This window comes from Thermobia domestica, chromosome 4, assembly GCF_964235325.1.
Source record: "Thermobia domestica chromosome 4, izTheDome1.hap1.1, whole genome shotgun sequence".
NCBI lineage: Eukaryota > Metazoa > Arthropoda > Insecta > Zygentoma > Lepismatidae > Thermobia > Thermobia domestica.
This window is the reverse complement of record NC_137457.1, coordinates 229,983,495-230,002,100: the sequence shown is the minus strand read 5'-3', so window position 1 is coordinate 230,002,100 and position 18,606 is coordinate 229,983,495. Positions and strand designations below refer to the sequence as shown.

The following is an 18,606-nucleotide window of genomic DNA, read 5'->3' as shown; positions in this document are numbered from 1 at the left end:
AGACCTAATACACAGGTCTAACTGAGTCTTTTGGACATTATTCAAGGCTTCGTCAAAACGAATCACAAAGGCCTTACAGCACTTCAATCTGTCTTTCAGTTCAGTATTAAAGTATGGAGCTAGGCCATGATTTATAACATATGAACACTTTGTTCTACCCAGCTGAAATTTGCTGGCAATTGCACTATCATGAAACATGGACCTGAAATCGTTACTAATCTTTTCACAGGAGTTACGAGACAATTTACCTTCCACTACTTTCAAAGCCCATCGGATTTCCGCAGAAGTTATATCAGCATGCTCAACACTTGATAGAACGTTGTGCGGGTTTGTGTCACTGGTAGATATCGAAGGACCCTGAACTGCACTTTGTTCAGCACGGTTTTCACCACTGTTGCAGTCAGTCTTGGATTTGAAAAAAGTTCCTATGATCGGCTGTGATGACTTGAGAAGAAGCATCTTTTGGTGACCCGATCCCCTTGCATGGGATGTGATTGCTGCTATTCCCATTTTAGATAAGAACACGTCCTTTTTGCACAGGCTGCAATAGGCATGATGTATGTCCTCTGATTTCTTCAGCCATCCAACAAATGCAGGATATAATGATGGTTCCAGACACTAGTTGCTGAATGTAGTTTTTTTTTTTTTTTTTTTTTTTTTTTTTTGTCCCATTGTGATGTTACTGAAAAATTCAACAAATAAAACATTAAGTAAAGCATTCTAAAAGAAGATATTCTGTGAAAAAATACCAAAATAATTAAAAAGATAAATCTTTTTTTAAGAACTGTTAAAGCTAAAATTAAATTTAAAATATATTAATTATAGCAATAACGTTCATATCATAGCGATCTCTTCGTCAGAGTTTTATCTCTTCGTCGTGAACGCTCCTAACCCTTATATGCATTACAACATTAACCTTCAGCAAAACAGTAAGTCATATTTTGTTATCACTGGGTTCTTCGTATGTTGTAATTTCAAGACGACTTATTATTATTATTGTCATACAAACAAAAACTATGTACTACTGCCATTACTAAGATACCCACTTAGTCTGTGAAAAAGTATTAAAACACCAAAATAATTTAAAACATACATCTTCATACAATTTTCCATGACTTTCATTCCTTTTGACCTTGTTTCCAAGACTTTCCAGGTCTGTGGCAACCCTGAATACGCCGATTCCTTGAACATTCCAACCTCATCATTCAAACCTCTGTGCATGTTTTGGCTTGCGCTTTTACTCCTTTACATAACCACCACACCGCGATGCTACCTGCTCTCCTTGCAAGTCGCTCATAGCACGGCGACAAAATGAGTTGACGAACAAAATAGTATATCATTCAATCACACAAGTGCCGCCACTCCTGCAGAACAGCCCTACGGAACCCATTCTTTCTCGAAGACCCTGTATATATTCCAATATATTTACATCATTAAATGTAAAACTGACGTGGAAAATCCTTAGTAGTTCAATGTAATATTTCCCCAGTTCCTCTTGTACTAAAAGGTACATGTTGTATTATGACGATTCTGAAACACATACTAATGAGTAGAGACTATCCTAACGTTGGAACCGAATAACATGAACTTCCACCAGGAGTCGACGCTAACTATACAGCTATGATTGAGAACTGGAGAAACATAAGGAAAATTAGCTGAATCGAATGGAAAACCAACGAGCAAGCAATGATTTACCTTATATAAAATTGAAATTAAAGGTACAACAATTTCAGCAATCACTTTTAGCTTCATTGGCAGAAGCTGAGTCAATCACATGCAACTCTTCTCACTTCTCACCATTTTACCCCACCCCGTATTATTGTAAATACGCAACTAAATAATGGTGACACCTAAAAGCAAGATAATGGAGATTCTTTTGAAAATCTGACCGCTGTTTAAAAAAATAAAAATAAAAATAATGAAACAATAACTTATTTAAAAAAACAGTTACACAACGTAGAACAATCTTTATCTTACAGCAATCACAAATTGCCTAAGAAAAAGTTTCAACAGCAAAGAATCTACGTTATTAAGTTTTTTACCCTCATCTTCATTAAGGTGTGAGAACACAAAAGTGCAAGATAACATGGTGGTAAGTAGGAAAAGTTACATGTGAGTGAACCGATTTCTATCGATGAGGTGGCAGTAATTACTAAAACTGTTGTACATTTGAATCCAAAATGCAATAAAGAAAAAAAGCTAAGCCAATCTTTATTTTATTTTATCTTTATAAATTAATGTGAATGTATATTATCACGAATCAGCGAATAAAGACGTTGATGGGCTTCCATATCGACGAAGTTCAAATAGCACGATACGGCGCAACGCAGAAGCATGAAAGTGCACCACCGGAACAGTCATGTGTGATGCGTCTGCTAGCAAAGTAGTCATGACGAGCAAAGCCTAATAGCACAGAAAGTGAATCGTTTCTCGGAAGGCAACATTGCAGCATTGTCTGAACTACACTTCAGTTGTTCCAGCATACTTAAACTGTACCACGAACATATATTTGCTATTGGAAGCTTCCTATGAATGCTAAGTTTAACGATATTCCGCCTATTCCGCCAGACCGTTCCCGGACTGTGTATTATCAATTAAGCAACATTCAAATCGCATTGCAGTAAATCTGACATTACCGGTGCTACGCCGAATTGAAGACTCTGACAATGTCAGAGAATCCACCGATACACCATGCCATAACTACCCGGTCCCATGTGTTTCAACCAATCAACTACTGTGATTCACACAAAATTACATCTGAGATGGTCCATAAAGTGAACGTTCATGCGGTAAAGATGAACGTTGTGAAAAGATAAAAACTACTGCGGGTAACTCAACAAGGATCAACTGGAGGGATATCGGTGCAAGTTTGTAGTTATCGTAGACGAGATGTGGATATGTGACCAATTATGAGAAGGTTCGAGAAATTTCGTTCACTAGTGTACCGAAAATTATCCCCACGCGTTTTATGGTCGTGGCTGGATTTTCTTAGGAGGAAAAATTACAGATATGTCGCGTTTCCAACAATGTGAAAATCGATATTGCATGTTTTCCTCGCTGGTCTGTTGGCTAACACGCCCGCCTTTGCTGGACATGATTCTGGGTTCGATTCTCAGTGCGAGAGCACTGAAATTTTTATTTGTTACGGTGGTTCCGATTTCACTTTGAAATGTGGTTTGCAACTCATATAACTGAAAAGGGAAGATAAACTTTAACAAACAACGCTATGCATTATTAGCGCGGATATCCGTATTTGTTTTGACAGACAAATTCAACAATGAAGCAATGAAGTTCCAACAATGAAGTTCCCATAATATATGTAGCGGACACCAATCGGATGGAATCATTAGAACAAAGCCTCCAGTCAGAGCCAAATAATCGCTGGCATTCTATAGACGAATAGAAGCTAGGACAGGCGTGCGTATTATTTCCATCACGGACATCCCAGTGAAGAGTACCGATGCCAATCCAATGGATTACTGTGCTTTTGCTCTTCTGAAACCCTGTCTTTCTTCTCTCGTAAGGTTGGCACGGTCTCCGGCCTTTGAAAATAATATCAACAGGATTGGAATTAAATACAGTGCCTTTGCATGATTGTTTTCTTTTTTCGTAAAGAAATTTAATATTTTGAGCATGATGATTATTCAATAAAATCACAGTGTTTTGTTGGTAGATGATACGTATTTTCACATAGAGCATTGAAGGTTACATTATCCCAGGCTTCCTTCCAGGTGTACAGCGTGTATTTTTTAAAATTGGGTTTGTGATTACCTTAATATAGCAACATGAAAGAAATAGGCTTATTGTACGTTATAATCCCGAAATCGTCTAACAATGAAATCCAGTGCAACGGAAATATTTCAAAAATCCTTATAAATGGTAAACAATATTAGTCAAGTACATTCATTAACAGTTATCTCCATTGCAATGGGAAGTGATGAAATTTCTTGCCCTCAATAAAAATGAAAATGTTTCCCACCAGAAAGGGTTTGAATATATATGCACAAGGCGAGAAAACATGTGATAACAGAATCTGAAGCTACTACGCAAGATTTTGCTAAGGAACTTGCAAAATTAAAGTCAACCATATGGTTAATAAAGAGAATTCCAAGAGGGGCTCGAAATGCATTCGCAAAGAGATTAGTATCTATAATAGAGGCATGTGTAAATAAAAGTGATTTCCTCCCGTGGAAAAATTTATTAACTTTTTCGTTTGTTCATCTAAAAACCCCTAAGGATTGCAGCGTGAAATCCATTACACAGATTATTAAACACAATTTAGATAAAACTGTGTCAACAGATTATTCAGTCGTCTAGAAAAAAAAAAAAAAAAAAAAAAAAAGCACTCCAAACTTAGCAAAAAGAATAGAAGCAAAAATTGCCGACTTTGATACCAGAGGGGCCCTAAGGTTGTTAAGCTCCGATGATATTTTGGTTCAAATAAACGAGGAAACATTTCTCGATCTCAAAAACAAACACCCAGCTCCTTCCACGGATCTTAATTTACCCGATCCTTCAAACGACATTGACCCTAAAATCGCAGTAGATAATGGAATGGTGTCAAAAGCTATTTATAGTTTCCCTAGTGGTTCTGCATCAGGGATTGATGGTTTGTCACCTCAACATTTGAAAGATCTAATTTCCAAATCAGCAGGTGATGCGGCATCATATCTGCTGGAACAGATCACAAAGTTAATAAACCTCATACTGAGCGGAAATGTCAATCTTGAAATATGTAAATATTTTTTTTGGTGCAAATTTATGTGTGCTTTGAAAGAAGGATGGAGGATTCAGACCATAGCTGTTGGATGTACATTTAGACGTTTAGCATCTAAGGCAGCAGTTTCCTCTGTATATGCTCAATACACCTCTTATTTGCAACCTCACCAACTTGGATTTGCGACTAAAAAAGGTAACGAAGGTATTATACATGCCACCCGCAGTTACATACAAGCACATAAGAATTCCAATAACGTCTTTCTCAAGATCGATTTTAAAAATGCTGTCAGTTCTGTAGAAAGAGATTTTATGCTACTTAAAGAAGTACTGCCTCAATTATTTTCATTCTTTTGGCAAAGTTATGCTCAACCGTCAATCCTATTTTTTGGTGAACGAACGATTCCATCACAAGTTGGTTGTCAACAAGGTGATCCAGCTGGTCCAATGCTTTTTAGTTTGGCCATCCACCCAATAGTTTGTACTTTATCGTCTGAACTAAATATCTTCTACTTGGATGACGGTAGCTTAGGTGGTTCTCCAGAGTCAGTTTACGAAGACATAAAGACTCTAATAGAAGAATCAAAAAAAAACTTGGTCTTGAAGTAAACCCGTCTAAATGTGAACTTTTTTTTCACATATGGGAATCCAAAGATGTCGAATCCCAGTTTCAAGAATTGTTAGCTGGGATACGGGCGGTACTTAAAAAATGAATTACCTCTCTTGGGATCACCTCTTCTTGAGGATGGATATGAGAAAAATTTTGATGAGCATTTAAATAGATTAAAAATAATAACTCAGCGTCTGAAGACTTTACCAGCGCATATCGTCTTTTATCTAGTTAAGAATTACCTGGGAATACCGAAACTTATCTACTTTTTACGCACTACTCCCTGAGGATCCATGTCTTCCAAGGTACTTCAGCTTGGTAATTGCTTGAAATATGCACTACAGTCTGAAGCGCACAATTTTTATTTCAGCGCATTAGTTTAGCAATACAGCGAGGTAATGCGGTCAGCATTTTAAGTTCATTTCCCTCTTCAAAAATGGAAGAAGTTTTTTATTTGAAATGAACCGGAATTTATGAACACTTTCGACTGAAGAGTTTGTAAACTAAATTTTGTCAACTCCCTGATATTTCTCATGCTAAGATGTGGAAGATGGAGTTACTCGCTATTCTCAGTTATGAAGTTAACTGGTTCTACACAATCTTGTTTTTTAACTTTTATTTATTCTAATATTAATTCAAAATCAGATTTGAATCGAATATGTAACGCTTTTTAAACTATTTATTATTGAAACTGTCAACAATATCACCATGTACGTATAGTAGTTATGTTACTTTCCTTAATCAATGTTTAAATTTCGTGTAATCAAATTTGAATTCTGTAATGATATTGTCTAAATAGGTGTAGGAAACCTTCATATATTAAAGTTTGTAATACGCTTAAAGTCATGCAGACATTTCTTGGTAGAATGTTCACTTCATTATTATTATTATTATTATTATTATTATTATTATTATTATTATTATTATTATTATTATTATTATTATTAATGTCGGAACTTACATTTGAGTTTGCTTAAAATTGAAATAATTTTATCGAGTGTTCGGCTTTGTCGAAAGGAATTTCTAAAAATTGTTTGAGAACTGTTTCGTAATTTTCTCATGACGAAATTTAGTTCTAGTCAGGACTCCAAATTTGTCAAAAGTTGAAAACAATTTTGTCAGAAAGTTGAATTAAGTGTTTGTTGAGATCTCCGCGCTGGTTTACTAATTAGCGCATGTGACACGTGGTCTCGAGTTCGATTCCCTACGGGGAAAGACAAAAAATTTTAATTTCGCAATCTTTCACTTTTATCAATCATCCATCTCCTTCAGCCTAAAGGGCATAAGCGTGGAACGTTAAATAAAAATAATCAGTTTATATTGAAAGTTTAAAATGAAATTTGTCAAGATTCGAATTTTAAATTGTCAGAAGTTGAAAACCTAATTCTGTCAGATTCAATTTGATTTTGTCAATAGTGATTTAAAAAAAAGTACGGTAAAAGTACGGTACGGTAAAAATCGTTTAAGTTTGTCAACTTGAAAAATAATCTTGTTGAAATTTGAATTCAGTTTTGTCCAGAGAAATTTTCAAAATCTTACTTGAGAGCTGGAAAATGCAATTTGCCGGGATTTGGCATAAACGTTATTGAAAGATGAAATCTGTCAGAACTTAATTGATGGGACCTGAATTTAGGTTTGTTGAAGTTAATTTGATAGGTCTAATTTTGAGAAAATTTAAAAACAATTTTATTGAAAGTTGAATTTGGTTTCGTCGAGAGTATATTTGACTTTTACTCAGAGATAATGTCATAATTTGTCATCAGTGTCGAAAATGTAATCGCTTAGCCACGAAGGAGCTCTTTAATATAACTGTGTACACTAGTTTATCAGGTTCTGACATCAAATATGAAGAACTGCAATATATTGTCTTTGCATAATATTAGCAGTGGGAGATTAATTGTACTCCTGAAGAAGATATGTTCTGGCAATTTTCGAACCTGACATGAGATTGATTTGATTTACAGTATCTCGAAATGAAACAAAATGCTTTCCTAGATTTTTCTCCATTTTTTGAAAATGGATTTTGTAACGCTTACGTTATCCGTAACCAGAGATAGGGTTCAAGGATTTTTTGGTCGCACAATGACTTTGTTGAGAACAGGTCTTCTCGGGCTAGCAGCCAGGTAAATACTGTTATATCTTAGGACGTTTCGAGGGCTGACATCGTCCCAAGATATAACAGTATTTACCTGGCTGCTAGCCCGAGGAGACCTGTTCACAATACGTCGCCAGGAAAGCTTCAATAGATACTTAATGACTTTGTTATTTGAAAATGTAGATATTAGTAAACTAATAAGAGGTTCGAATTTATTTACACAGTTCTTCCCTTTAATGCATGTTCAACGTCGGGAAAAATATTTTACGCAAAAGGTAATTCAGGCACAAAGTTCAAAGATCTCGAAAGTCTTCGTAAGTTTGTTCCATCAGCATTCATCTTTCTAAATGGTCTTAAACACGAAGGAATATCCGTTACTGCAGAAGCGGAAGATGAGATTGTACATTATGAGAACTAATGGTGAGTAAGCGCATGTCAGCAGCGAAATTAAAGCATCTCTCAATAGAGAAATGCTCGAGAGACCACATACAAGAGTTAACACTGAAGATTTTATCATATAACCAAGCTATAACCTGTTTAAAATTTTATTAATTATTAAATGATTTGTAAATGGTTTCCTCTTCTGTCAGAAACATACTATTTCTGTTTTTTGAAGTTGATTAAAAAGTCATTTGTTACCAGTAATGTTAAGTTGTTAATTTGGGTATCTGACAATTTATTACAGCCAGGAAAATTACTTTCAGTATAAAACCATAGTGCAGAATACGTTTTGGGAGTTTCGCTGTATTACTTGCAAATATAACCTGTATAAAGTAATTCTCAGAATTACAGTGAATGAAAAACTTTAAGCCTGTGTTTTTAATTTCAAAACATTGTTGGTTAGACCACTATTACACCGAGATCCACAATTATTCAGCATTAAAATCAGCAAATATTCACGGTTTAAATGATAAGTTATTAAGCATTGACAGTAAATTAGCAGATTAAAATCACAAACAATATAGAAGTCTATCGCGCCAAAGACTACTGACCTAGAAAAAACTTACAAAATCAATTGTGAAACGCAGAAAAGCTCCGGATTCATATAACAGTACCTCATAGCCTCCAAAATCCACCAAAGTGCGAAAAGAGAAAGATAGCTTAGTAAGAATCTCTAATACAAATTTCTCCTTTACTTTGGCATGTCATACTAAAGGTATCAATCTTAAAAATCTGACCATCTTTCCCCTTCTTTCTTACTTATCCTTATAATGAAGATATCGTGTTAAATACAGAGGCTAATGCAAGATGAAGACACAACTTACGAATTCACAGCGAGGTGCTGCACTGAATTTGCCTTTCATAATTAACAATTTATCTGTTAAAAATAACGAAATAATCTGAATTTTAAAGCTTCTGTTTCTGTAAATCTTCTGCATGTATTCTAACCTGAGAGTACGAGTTAAACAAAATGTGGACCATATGATGGGGAGAGGGCTTTTTTTTTTTTTTTTTTTTTTCGTCCACCGGATCTCTGGAAGTGTTAGTAATAGAACCAGACCTTGAAATTTTGGATAAGTAATCTTCTTGAGCCGTAAGCTAAGGGTAAGAGAGAGATTAAGAAATGCGACCATTAATAGGAAGAAAGGAAGACTTAACCTTTTTTTTTTCTTTCTTTCTTTTTTTGGACACTGACCAGATCTCCAAAGCTGCTATGCGCAGAAATTTGGAATTTTATAGGAATGTTCTCCATGTATCTACGGCAAGTATAAGACAGAACTTCAACATGCGACCGTTAAAGGGTATTTGAGGGGTAAAAGAAGGGTTTGAAAAATATTACGCCGTTCATCAGTTCTCTTAAATAGTTAGGTAAAAACTGAAATTTTATGCAACTGTTTTCATTCAATACGGAGTTTTGCGAAATTGTGACACTAAAGGGAGAAGTTAACATTTTTCGCCGTTAACGCGGGCAAGTAAATATTTTTTATCGTTCATCTATCTTGAAATTATTACAAGTAAAAGTGTGAAATTGTGTAGAAATCTTCATCTTGTACCCTACGCAAAGTGTAAGATGTTTTTGGAAAATGCATCCCCTACTGAGGAGAGGTATTTTAATTGTTTATCAGACTTCCCTCAGGCATAGGAACTCGAAAATTTGTACACATTGTAAAGTATCCAAAATTCAAACATGTATTTTGGAAATTTAACTTGGCTACTGTATAATAGGGAAACGATAATCCAGTTATTCGTTTAAGGAAATAAAAAGAGATGACGCAGCCATCAACCACAGTTATAGGAAGTTTTCCTAAAGGGAATAAAAGAGTACGGTATTTCATAAGGAGACCTGAGTAAAGCTCTACGCTACAACCAGGAAGCGTCAGAATCCCTGAAGAGAATGGTGCTGGTTGATACGGGGGGTTAACTTGGGGAGTTTGAATTAAGATCTGATAATGAAAAGACGACGATAGAAGATCATCAAAGATGAATTAGCCAGTGAGTACTACATTTATTTGCGATGTTGGATAGTCATAATGGTTAATTTTCTGTGCCATTACAATATAGTAGACTTTTGTAATTTTGAGTACTGATAGCTTGTGGTGCGATGTCGAAAATATCCAAAGAAATTGATTTCTATTATTTCATTACTTATCCTAAGAAACTCATTAAATACACTTAAGTTGTCTTAATACAAGATGTTACAAATTTCTGATAAGCTACGCTTCGTCCCCAAGCATAAAACTTTTTAAGATACTAAGTTATTTCAGTTTGAATTTTGTAGCACACGATAATATGCTCTCCTTAAATCCTTTGCAAAACAATTTGGCGTAGGTACTGAAATTTCGTACAAAAGTTCTTCTCAGAATCCAGATTACGAGTAAGACGAATTTTCTGAAATTCAACATTTACGAGGATCGAAAGCGAGGGTAAAAGTTTCTTTGCTCCATCAAGTTGGTATGTTGTACGATAGTTCTCTATACTTAGGCACGTAGTCAGAATTTCGGAAAGGGAAGGGGGGGGGGGTTCCGTGAGATGAAATACTGTGGTCATCGCATCAGAGGCTCGATCATTCTAAACTATTTTACTGGAACATATGTTGGTTCGTTTACCTATGATTTCGAAATGGGGGGAGGGGGGCTGAGAGCGAGACACGAAATACTGAAGGCCCAGGATCTCAATCAATCTAAACTACTTTACTGGCTTTACTGACAATTTACAGATGGTGATCAGAAAAATGGAAACACCTGAACGAAATTGCAACTTACCAGATTAATATGGTGTCGGGCCACCTTTCGCCTTCAGAACAGCCTTGATGCGACGTGGGATGGAGGCATAGAGGTCGTGAATGGTACCAAGTGGAATTTTACACTATTCCTCGTGCAGGGCATCGGCCAGTTCTGTGAGAGAGGATGGAGGTGGAAATCGTCGCCGGAGTCGTGTTTCCAAGACGGACCACAGATGTTCAGTTATGTTGAGATCTGGGGATTGGGCGGGCCAGGGGAGGTGTTCAACTTCATCCCGATGTTTCTCAAACCACGCTGCAACAACGCCAGCTGTGTAAATGGGTGCATTATCATTCTGGAAGATAGCGTCATTGTCCGGGAACAACATCCGGACCATAGGATGCAAGTGGTCTCCTAAAATTGCGACGTAATCGTTGGCAGTGATTCGTCCGCTAAGTGTGACCACAGGGCCCAATGAAAACCATGATATCGCGGCCCACAGCATCACCGAGTCGCCGCCATGTTTCACAGTTGGGCGGAGACACTGCAGATCATAAGCTTCTTTGGGCGTTCTCCACACATACCGTCCCTGATGAGCGGTTTGGTCCGTGCAACACGACCCCGTAAGTTCATGTCATGTAATTCGCGGCGGACTGTGATTGTCGAAATAGGGTGGGGGAGGTGCTGATTGAGTTCCTCCGTCACTTGCTCCGCAGTGGCACGATGGTTCTGCGTAACAATGCGCTTTAATACCCGGCGTGACCTGTCACTCATGATTTTCTTCCGCCCACTGTTCCGCTTCCCCGATGTGGTTTTCCCGTGTGTTGTGTAGGCCGTCATCACCTTCGACACTGTCCCACGCGACACACCTAACACAGTAGCCACTGCCGTCACACTCACTCCACATAACCGCGCACCAACAATTTGCCCTCTTTGAAAATCTGAGAGGTCTCCCATTTTACACTACCTCCGTCTGCTGCAGCCATTGGACACTGCTGTTCCACTGCGCCTGACGTAGTATGGAGACCGACCTAACACACCACCACCAGCGGTCCGGCGCTGCGGGCGCCACGACACCACTGCCAACCCATACATCTGACGTGTTGCCAACTACAGGTGTTTCCATTTTTCTGATCACCATCTGTATATCTCCTAACGAATGCACTGTTCGTTAGGGCAATAAAATGAGGACATGTTAGTAAGTATTTTATGACAACAAACTATGAAGGAATCTCGAGTAAAAGAATAAAAAAAAAAAGTATTGAAAAAGATTTTACAATATTTACCGTAAATGATTTACGTTTCTTCCTCTATTCATTCAAATATAATAGTTTTCCTTTTATTATGACCTCAACTATTATAAAAAGTACATATCCAATAACGTTTTGTAAAATATTTTACAATATCTGCGTTCCTTTCTCTGTTGAATTAAATGTTAACAAAACTTTCTTTCCACAAAACTTTTTGTTTTTATTATTCCGTCAACTACTGTCTATTCCAAATGACAGGTTAAAGGAGCAGTAGAAAACTGTTCCTGAAATAACATGTTCGATACTGCAGAGAAGCGATGACGAAAAATTATGATTAAAAATGTCCACACTATTACAGAACGGCACTATGCTTTCGAAAGCTTGAAATTCCCCTGACTAAGCAGATATTCTAAGAATTCCGTAACTTTACTAGAAATTTCAAACTCCCTGACTTTTTCAGGATCTCCCGCTCATTCGCCACCATGTACTGCAAATAATACAAATCTCCTCATAAGAAAGAATAACTAAAAGCTTGCTGTAGCTTTTAATTTTTAACACTGATTCTTCTTTTTCTCGTTTCTTTTTGTTTTATCGTTCCTTAATTTTTTCATTTCTGGCTTCGAAGGGGGAATCCAGACCCCCCCGGACCCCCCCTGGCTACGTGCTTGTCTATACTAAACTGTAGCTAAGATAGAGTCCTGAGTAATTCCTGTCGGACGGGTACGTAGTTGGTTAAAAAGGTAATGTATTATTGTTATTACTGATTTCTTTTGAAAAGGTCAGCATACAATCATGGAATCTGTATAGTGTACATTCTGACGTACAGAATATAAATATCTAATCCAAGAAGTCGAATTGGTTAAGCTTTGAATGTGGAAAAAGACATTTAAAAGTGATTTTTTTAAAAATGTTGTGTAGGTATTTAGAAGCGATTGTTTGAACGTTTAAGTAACTTCAGTGAAACGAACTTGCATCAACATGTATTTCGAAACCAGAAAAAAAAAAAAACCTCTCTTTTTAAAATATTTTTCATAAACCTTACTTTGTTTGATTCTAAGAACATGCATTCTGCTTGTTACAGTAATAAAATAATTAGTTCAAATTAAAACCCCTTACGAATTAGGATGCCACCTTTCGGTAAGTCTAAAGCGGGATGCACTTATCGAACATACACAGACTGCTGCTGGTTTCTCATATTCAAATTTATAAATGGGACAACTTATTAAGAATAATAAGAAAGAAACAGTTCTACATGTATTCATGAATGAAAACTGCAATCAAAATTTAAACACATGAAAAGAAAACTTTAGCGTACCAGTCAAGAATAACATCATTTGCGACAATTTTACTGCCGCAAACAAGAAATACTTTAGCGACAGAACAATACAGATCTAGATAGCCATAGGTACATATCATGGGTCGCAATTTACAAATGCCACTAAAGATTTCTTTCGCATGTTTTATTAGGTTCTGAGTAATTTGGCGTCCCGCCAGATAATAAGTCTCTCTGAACCGTAATTCGGGACGGGGAAAATTTTCTTTAATATTCAGGATGTTTCGCTTAATTTGGGACAGGTGGCAACTCTATTACGAATATTCAATATCTGCAATACATAAACAGAACACAATGAAAAAGAAAAAATAATCTAACAGAAAATCAAATAATCTATACAATGCATGCTATGTATGTGAAAATTCACGAACAAAATAATTAACTACTGTAATTTAATAATCAGCAAAGGTCCATACCTCCAAATTTGTTCTTTTATCGTTAACTTCAAACTTCGGCCAAAATTTGAAGACCCGAACAAATCGGGTAGTTTGAGTATAGTTTTCTTTCACGTAGAGGAGGAAAGATGCTGAAAGCTATCTGAAAATGGCTCACTTGATCTGCAAGTTGCTAAGAACGGAGATATTATGCGCTTTTGCTATGCCATGATCGTAGAGATCTAATTGAGTTGATTTTGAATTTAACGTCCCGTTCAGCAGCGAGGCTATATGAGACGTGGACCTACTGATTAACGTGGAATCCGAACCACATGAGGTCCCGCCGGGAATCGAACCCGGGTCTCCCACGCCAAAGGCGCGTACGCTACCCGCTTAGCCACGAAGGAGCTCTGTAGAGATCTAAAAGCGCAATATCTATCATAACGTGCCATTACCTTTAGAAAGGATGGGACTAATTTAACCCTTATCCGGGCAAGCTATTTTTGTAACGTAGACTGCAACTGGGGCCTGACCAACTCTATTAGCCTTACCAACTCGATATGTTCATAACTTTAACTTCGACTAAAGATATAAGAATTCAGAATTTTATGGCATCGAAATATTTATGGTTATTAAGAAATTCGAAGAAAAATATGAAGCTACTGGGTCTGGGAGGCCCCGGTTGCCCGGATAAGGGTTAACTCCAGCTTTTCGCGACTTTTATGATTCCATTGGACAAATATCATTATTTCTTAATTTAAGAGACAGTATATGAAGAAGTACGCACTTACTGAACATGTATATGGAAGCAATTCACTATTCATTTGAAGAAAGTGCAAGCAACTATTTTCAATCAAGTAATGTACATGTTTTATTACAAGGTTATTCATGCATACACAACCCAGCAATTCACCTACTTTCATGCAAGACGATTTCATTTACAAATAATGTAATGACGGACAGCAGATTAAGACTGTTATTGGTGCTACAACTACATTTTCCAGCTACGTGTTGAATTTTACAAGGAATTTACAATGAATTTTGCTAAGTTAGTAAAAAGACACGGTTTTAACCAAAGCTTATTGTAAGATTTTTAAATAAAACTGATCTATGTATATTTGCATTGCATTTTATGCATGAGTGTTAATTACTAGTACCAATTATTAGGTATGGCTCAACGTTTCTGGAGAAAAAGGTAAGGAGAAAAAATAAGCGACACAGGGTCTTTCGGAAAGGAGAAAATAATATATCAAACAACTCACTTTCCTTTTGAAGATTCTACCCCTACTGGTAGGTAATATGTTTTTGATTGATGCAATAAAAGCTTCAAATAATAAAAAGGGGATCAAGGTGAACTCAAATTCACTTAACTACTCAATATCTTCCCGAAAATTCTAAATACAAATTGCAGTCCGTAGGACTAGAATCATCTTTGGAAATACTCGAAATGAAGTTCTAGAGTTATCAATTAAAGTTAAATCGATATACTTTTAAGAAGAAAGAAAAAAAGAGAGAAGGAGAGAGAGAGAGAGAAATGACTTCACATACCTGCAATTCAAGACGGCAGCGTTTCCGTTTCCGTTTTAAAAAGTAGTCCTTATTCATTCTTTGAGTCATCACTTGTAAATCTATGAACACAGTTTGTATTTCTATTTACATATGTACATAATTACTAAAGTGTTATTTTATATGCTGTAATTAACAAAGGATACGGGAAATATGAGCTCTTCCCGTCTCCCAAGGTCCGGTTCAGGTAACAACTTAACGATTGCATTTACATCCACTTCAGCAATATCTTCAGGTTCACACCACACAAAATAAGGTTTTGTTTGACCAAATCTCACTGCATTCCGCACAAACTTTACTGTAGGTTCTCCATTGTCCCCAATTCTGATTATCTGTCCTACATAATGCTTTTGTGTCTTCTTTGTTGTAGAGTAACTCACTAACACCCACATGCCAACTTTCAATTCTCCACTGAAATCCAACGGTTCTATCTCTTCTTTCTTTTCCTCTATTTCCTTCTCAAAATTCAAGAATGAAAATTCACTGTCACTATCAGTGAGCATATCCATAGTGTCCAGATCCATTGAGCCTTCGAATACGGGCTTTGATTTTGACTTCTTGCATCTCTTTCTGTCCTCCTCATATCCATTTTTGGGACTTTTTTCTTTCAAATCCACACTTTTGGAACTCCCTTCAATTCCCACTGTTGATAATTTCGCGGACTTCCTCTTGTCTGCTTTCTTTCCTTGGCCTATATTTTGAAGTACTACTACTGGGGTTTTGTGCATGACTTTCTTCGTTTCGTTTTTGTCGCTTGACGAGGCATTTGATGCTACACTGCCAGCTTTGTACTTTGGAGACGAAGTAGAATCTAACCAACTTGGTCCAGGTGCGGGTTCAGCTGACGATCGTGCTAAGCAAAGCAAACATAAATGAGGAAGGAGACAAAGTACTCTTATCTCACAATTAGTTTACACATAATTAGTAATACTGAAGTCTACAGTTAAATGTGCGATTCACAAAAGAACAGAAACGAATAAAATATGTAAGCAAAGCAAGCCAAGAAAAGCCTAGTGAATTCTTTACATATATGTGTAAAGCTAATATGGCAGCAAGGCAATTAACATATAAAGTACACTGTAAACAAAATAAAATCACTGAAGAGAATACCATACGATTCCCAGGAAGTGTTCAAAATCAGCTTAATATAACTTGGATACCGTTCAGACATTTGTGGATACCTCACCAATAACAGACATTTGTGAAAGGAATCTTCAAGTTAACCACGTCCAAAAATTTTCACTTTTTAACTAAGGATGTGTCCAAAATCTAATGACAACGCACTTACAATATGTACACTTGAAGTTTGTTCGATTAGTACGTTATCGTGTAGCGTGTTTGCGAAAATGCAGATTTTGATGTTCTCTTGATATTAAAAGTTTAATAGGTTGAATATATACCTAGGTACATATATATATAATCATATGCAAAATGAAGATAATATCGTGAACTATCTAGTTAGATCGAAAAATTATCGTAACAAACGCTAGTTGGGATTCTTTGTTTTCTTTTTCATATTTAATTCGTAATAACAACTGATAAACGTTTTCTAAATTACTTTTCACCGTGCGGTAAAGAATGTGCTATCTCGTTTATTCTTTACCATTACATTTCCATCTCCTATGTGAACATGTTTCATAGGGCAACTGAAATTACTAGTGTTATCAAATCTGCATTACATATTATGTGCATCATCAGTCACATTTTAACAAGCTCAAGTTTTCAAATTATAAATTAGTAAAACTTGTCAAGTTATATATACAAAGTGAGATCTGTTTACATTGGCCAGCAACGGGTTCACTAATTTTGTTCGTAATGACATTCTTTATGACTGTCAGTATGACTAAATACCAAAACGAAGAGTAAGATATAAACTTACATATATATATATATATCCAAGGATGACTTGGCGTCTAACACAAGCGAACTGTTGTTTGTGTAACTCATTTTAGTAATAAAATAATAAGAATGAAAGACCGGAAAATCTAGCAGGTAGGAGGTCTTCGAACATGCCTGCGATTTAAAATTACGCTTTAGCGGAAAATTTGAAAATCGTGCTGGAACCAAAGGACTTATTGAAGATTAATAATCTAGAAGAAGAAGAATGGATTGACTCCTTCGAAAGAGAATTTGCAGCTGAAATAAATCGACTTAAAAGACAATTAAGTAAAGAGAGAAAATATTAAAAAGATTTCGAGATTTAAAATATGTTGATCAGGAAGATACGACTTTGATTTAGGATTATTTTGGTTCACACTGGATCGGAACTAAAATTGGAGTTTATAAACAACATAAAATACGCCGATGAGTAAAATGATTGACTGTTTAAAATGTTATAAATGTAAACTTTTATTAAAGGTAGGGGGAAACGGTGGCTCAGCAGCAGTACGCTTACCCTTGATGTGAAGGGTTCTTGGTTCGATACCAGGCCATTCAAGTTTGTAGTGGACAACATTAGTTCATGAGTTTTCCCGTGTCTTCCCACACTTTTATCAGGTTCCTTCATTTATCATAGGTTTCACTTTCCTTAAGTGCAAAATCATGGAACGTTAAAGATAAGATTTCATTTCATTTACTAAGTGAAAACAAAATCATAAAAGAAATCCACTTTCAGTTTCATGTGATAAAGGTGAAATTTTTTAAAACATGATTAGAGAGCTGGTAGATAAAGGGGTTCGGAAAGAAGCTATAAACTTAATAGTATCTCGGTAGAACATAGACTGAAAGTATATGAGAACAAGACCCTGAGACGAATATTCGGACCCAAGAGGAATGGGAATGGGGAATGGCAGAAACCTCATAACGAGGAACTACATAATTCCCCATTCCCGGGTTATGTAGCCACGATGCAAGAAAATAGGAACGCTCTCAAAGTCTTAACTGGAAGACCAATCGTAAAACGACCATTAGGAAGACCTAGGCGCAGATGGGAAGACAATATTAAGATGGATCTCGCAGAAATAGGAATACAAAGTACAAGCTGGATCCAGTTGGCTAAGGATAGAAGTCAGTGGAGAGCTTTTGTGAATGCGGCATTGAACCTTCGGGTTCTATAGGCCATAGAGTTAGTTAGTTAGTATCTCGGCAGATTTCCTCTACCCGACGCCTAACATGGAAGAGCGTTTGGGAAATGTAGCGGGATGTATTTAAAACGTCAAGATTTGACGACAATTGTTCTCCATAGATACCTTTTAATACTGAAAGCTTTTCAGCGAGTATTAAAATAGGTTCGACTGTACTTGCAAAATATATGAGAGATGTACTACGAGACTAGAGAAGGAATGAATTATACATATTTTGATTATATTTGTTAGTTCAGGAATCTAAAGTACAATATATCAAGTGTATAAGCTTAAATCCGTTGTTTGCTCATAGATGGCATTCGAGAGCGTATGAAGCTAGCATGGGCACGACATACCTGTTGTTTGTATGAGTGGGACATCTGGCAACAAGAATCAGTGCACATCGTCAGCAAGTGCAAACAACAACACACAATGTTCC

At 36.4% G+C, this 18,606-nt stretch overlaps 1 protein-coding gene across 2 annotated transcripts in view; it reads right to left on the bottom strand.

Moving 5' to 3' along the window:
* The window catches only part of LOC145683890 (uncharacterized), a 79,677-nt gene that overhangs the window by 9,778 nt on the left and 51,293 nt on the right, over positions 1-18,606 (bottom strand). For both annotated transcript variants that reach the window (XM_081755534.1, XM_081755535.1), the window contains exon 4: positions 15,088-15,958. In XM_081755534.1, the coding sequence (XP_081611660.1) occupies positions 15,225-15,958 (734 nt within the window). In that variant the 3' untranslated portion in view covers positions 15,088-15,224. The remainder of the gene's footprint in view (positions 1-15,087; positions 15,959-18,606) is intronic.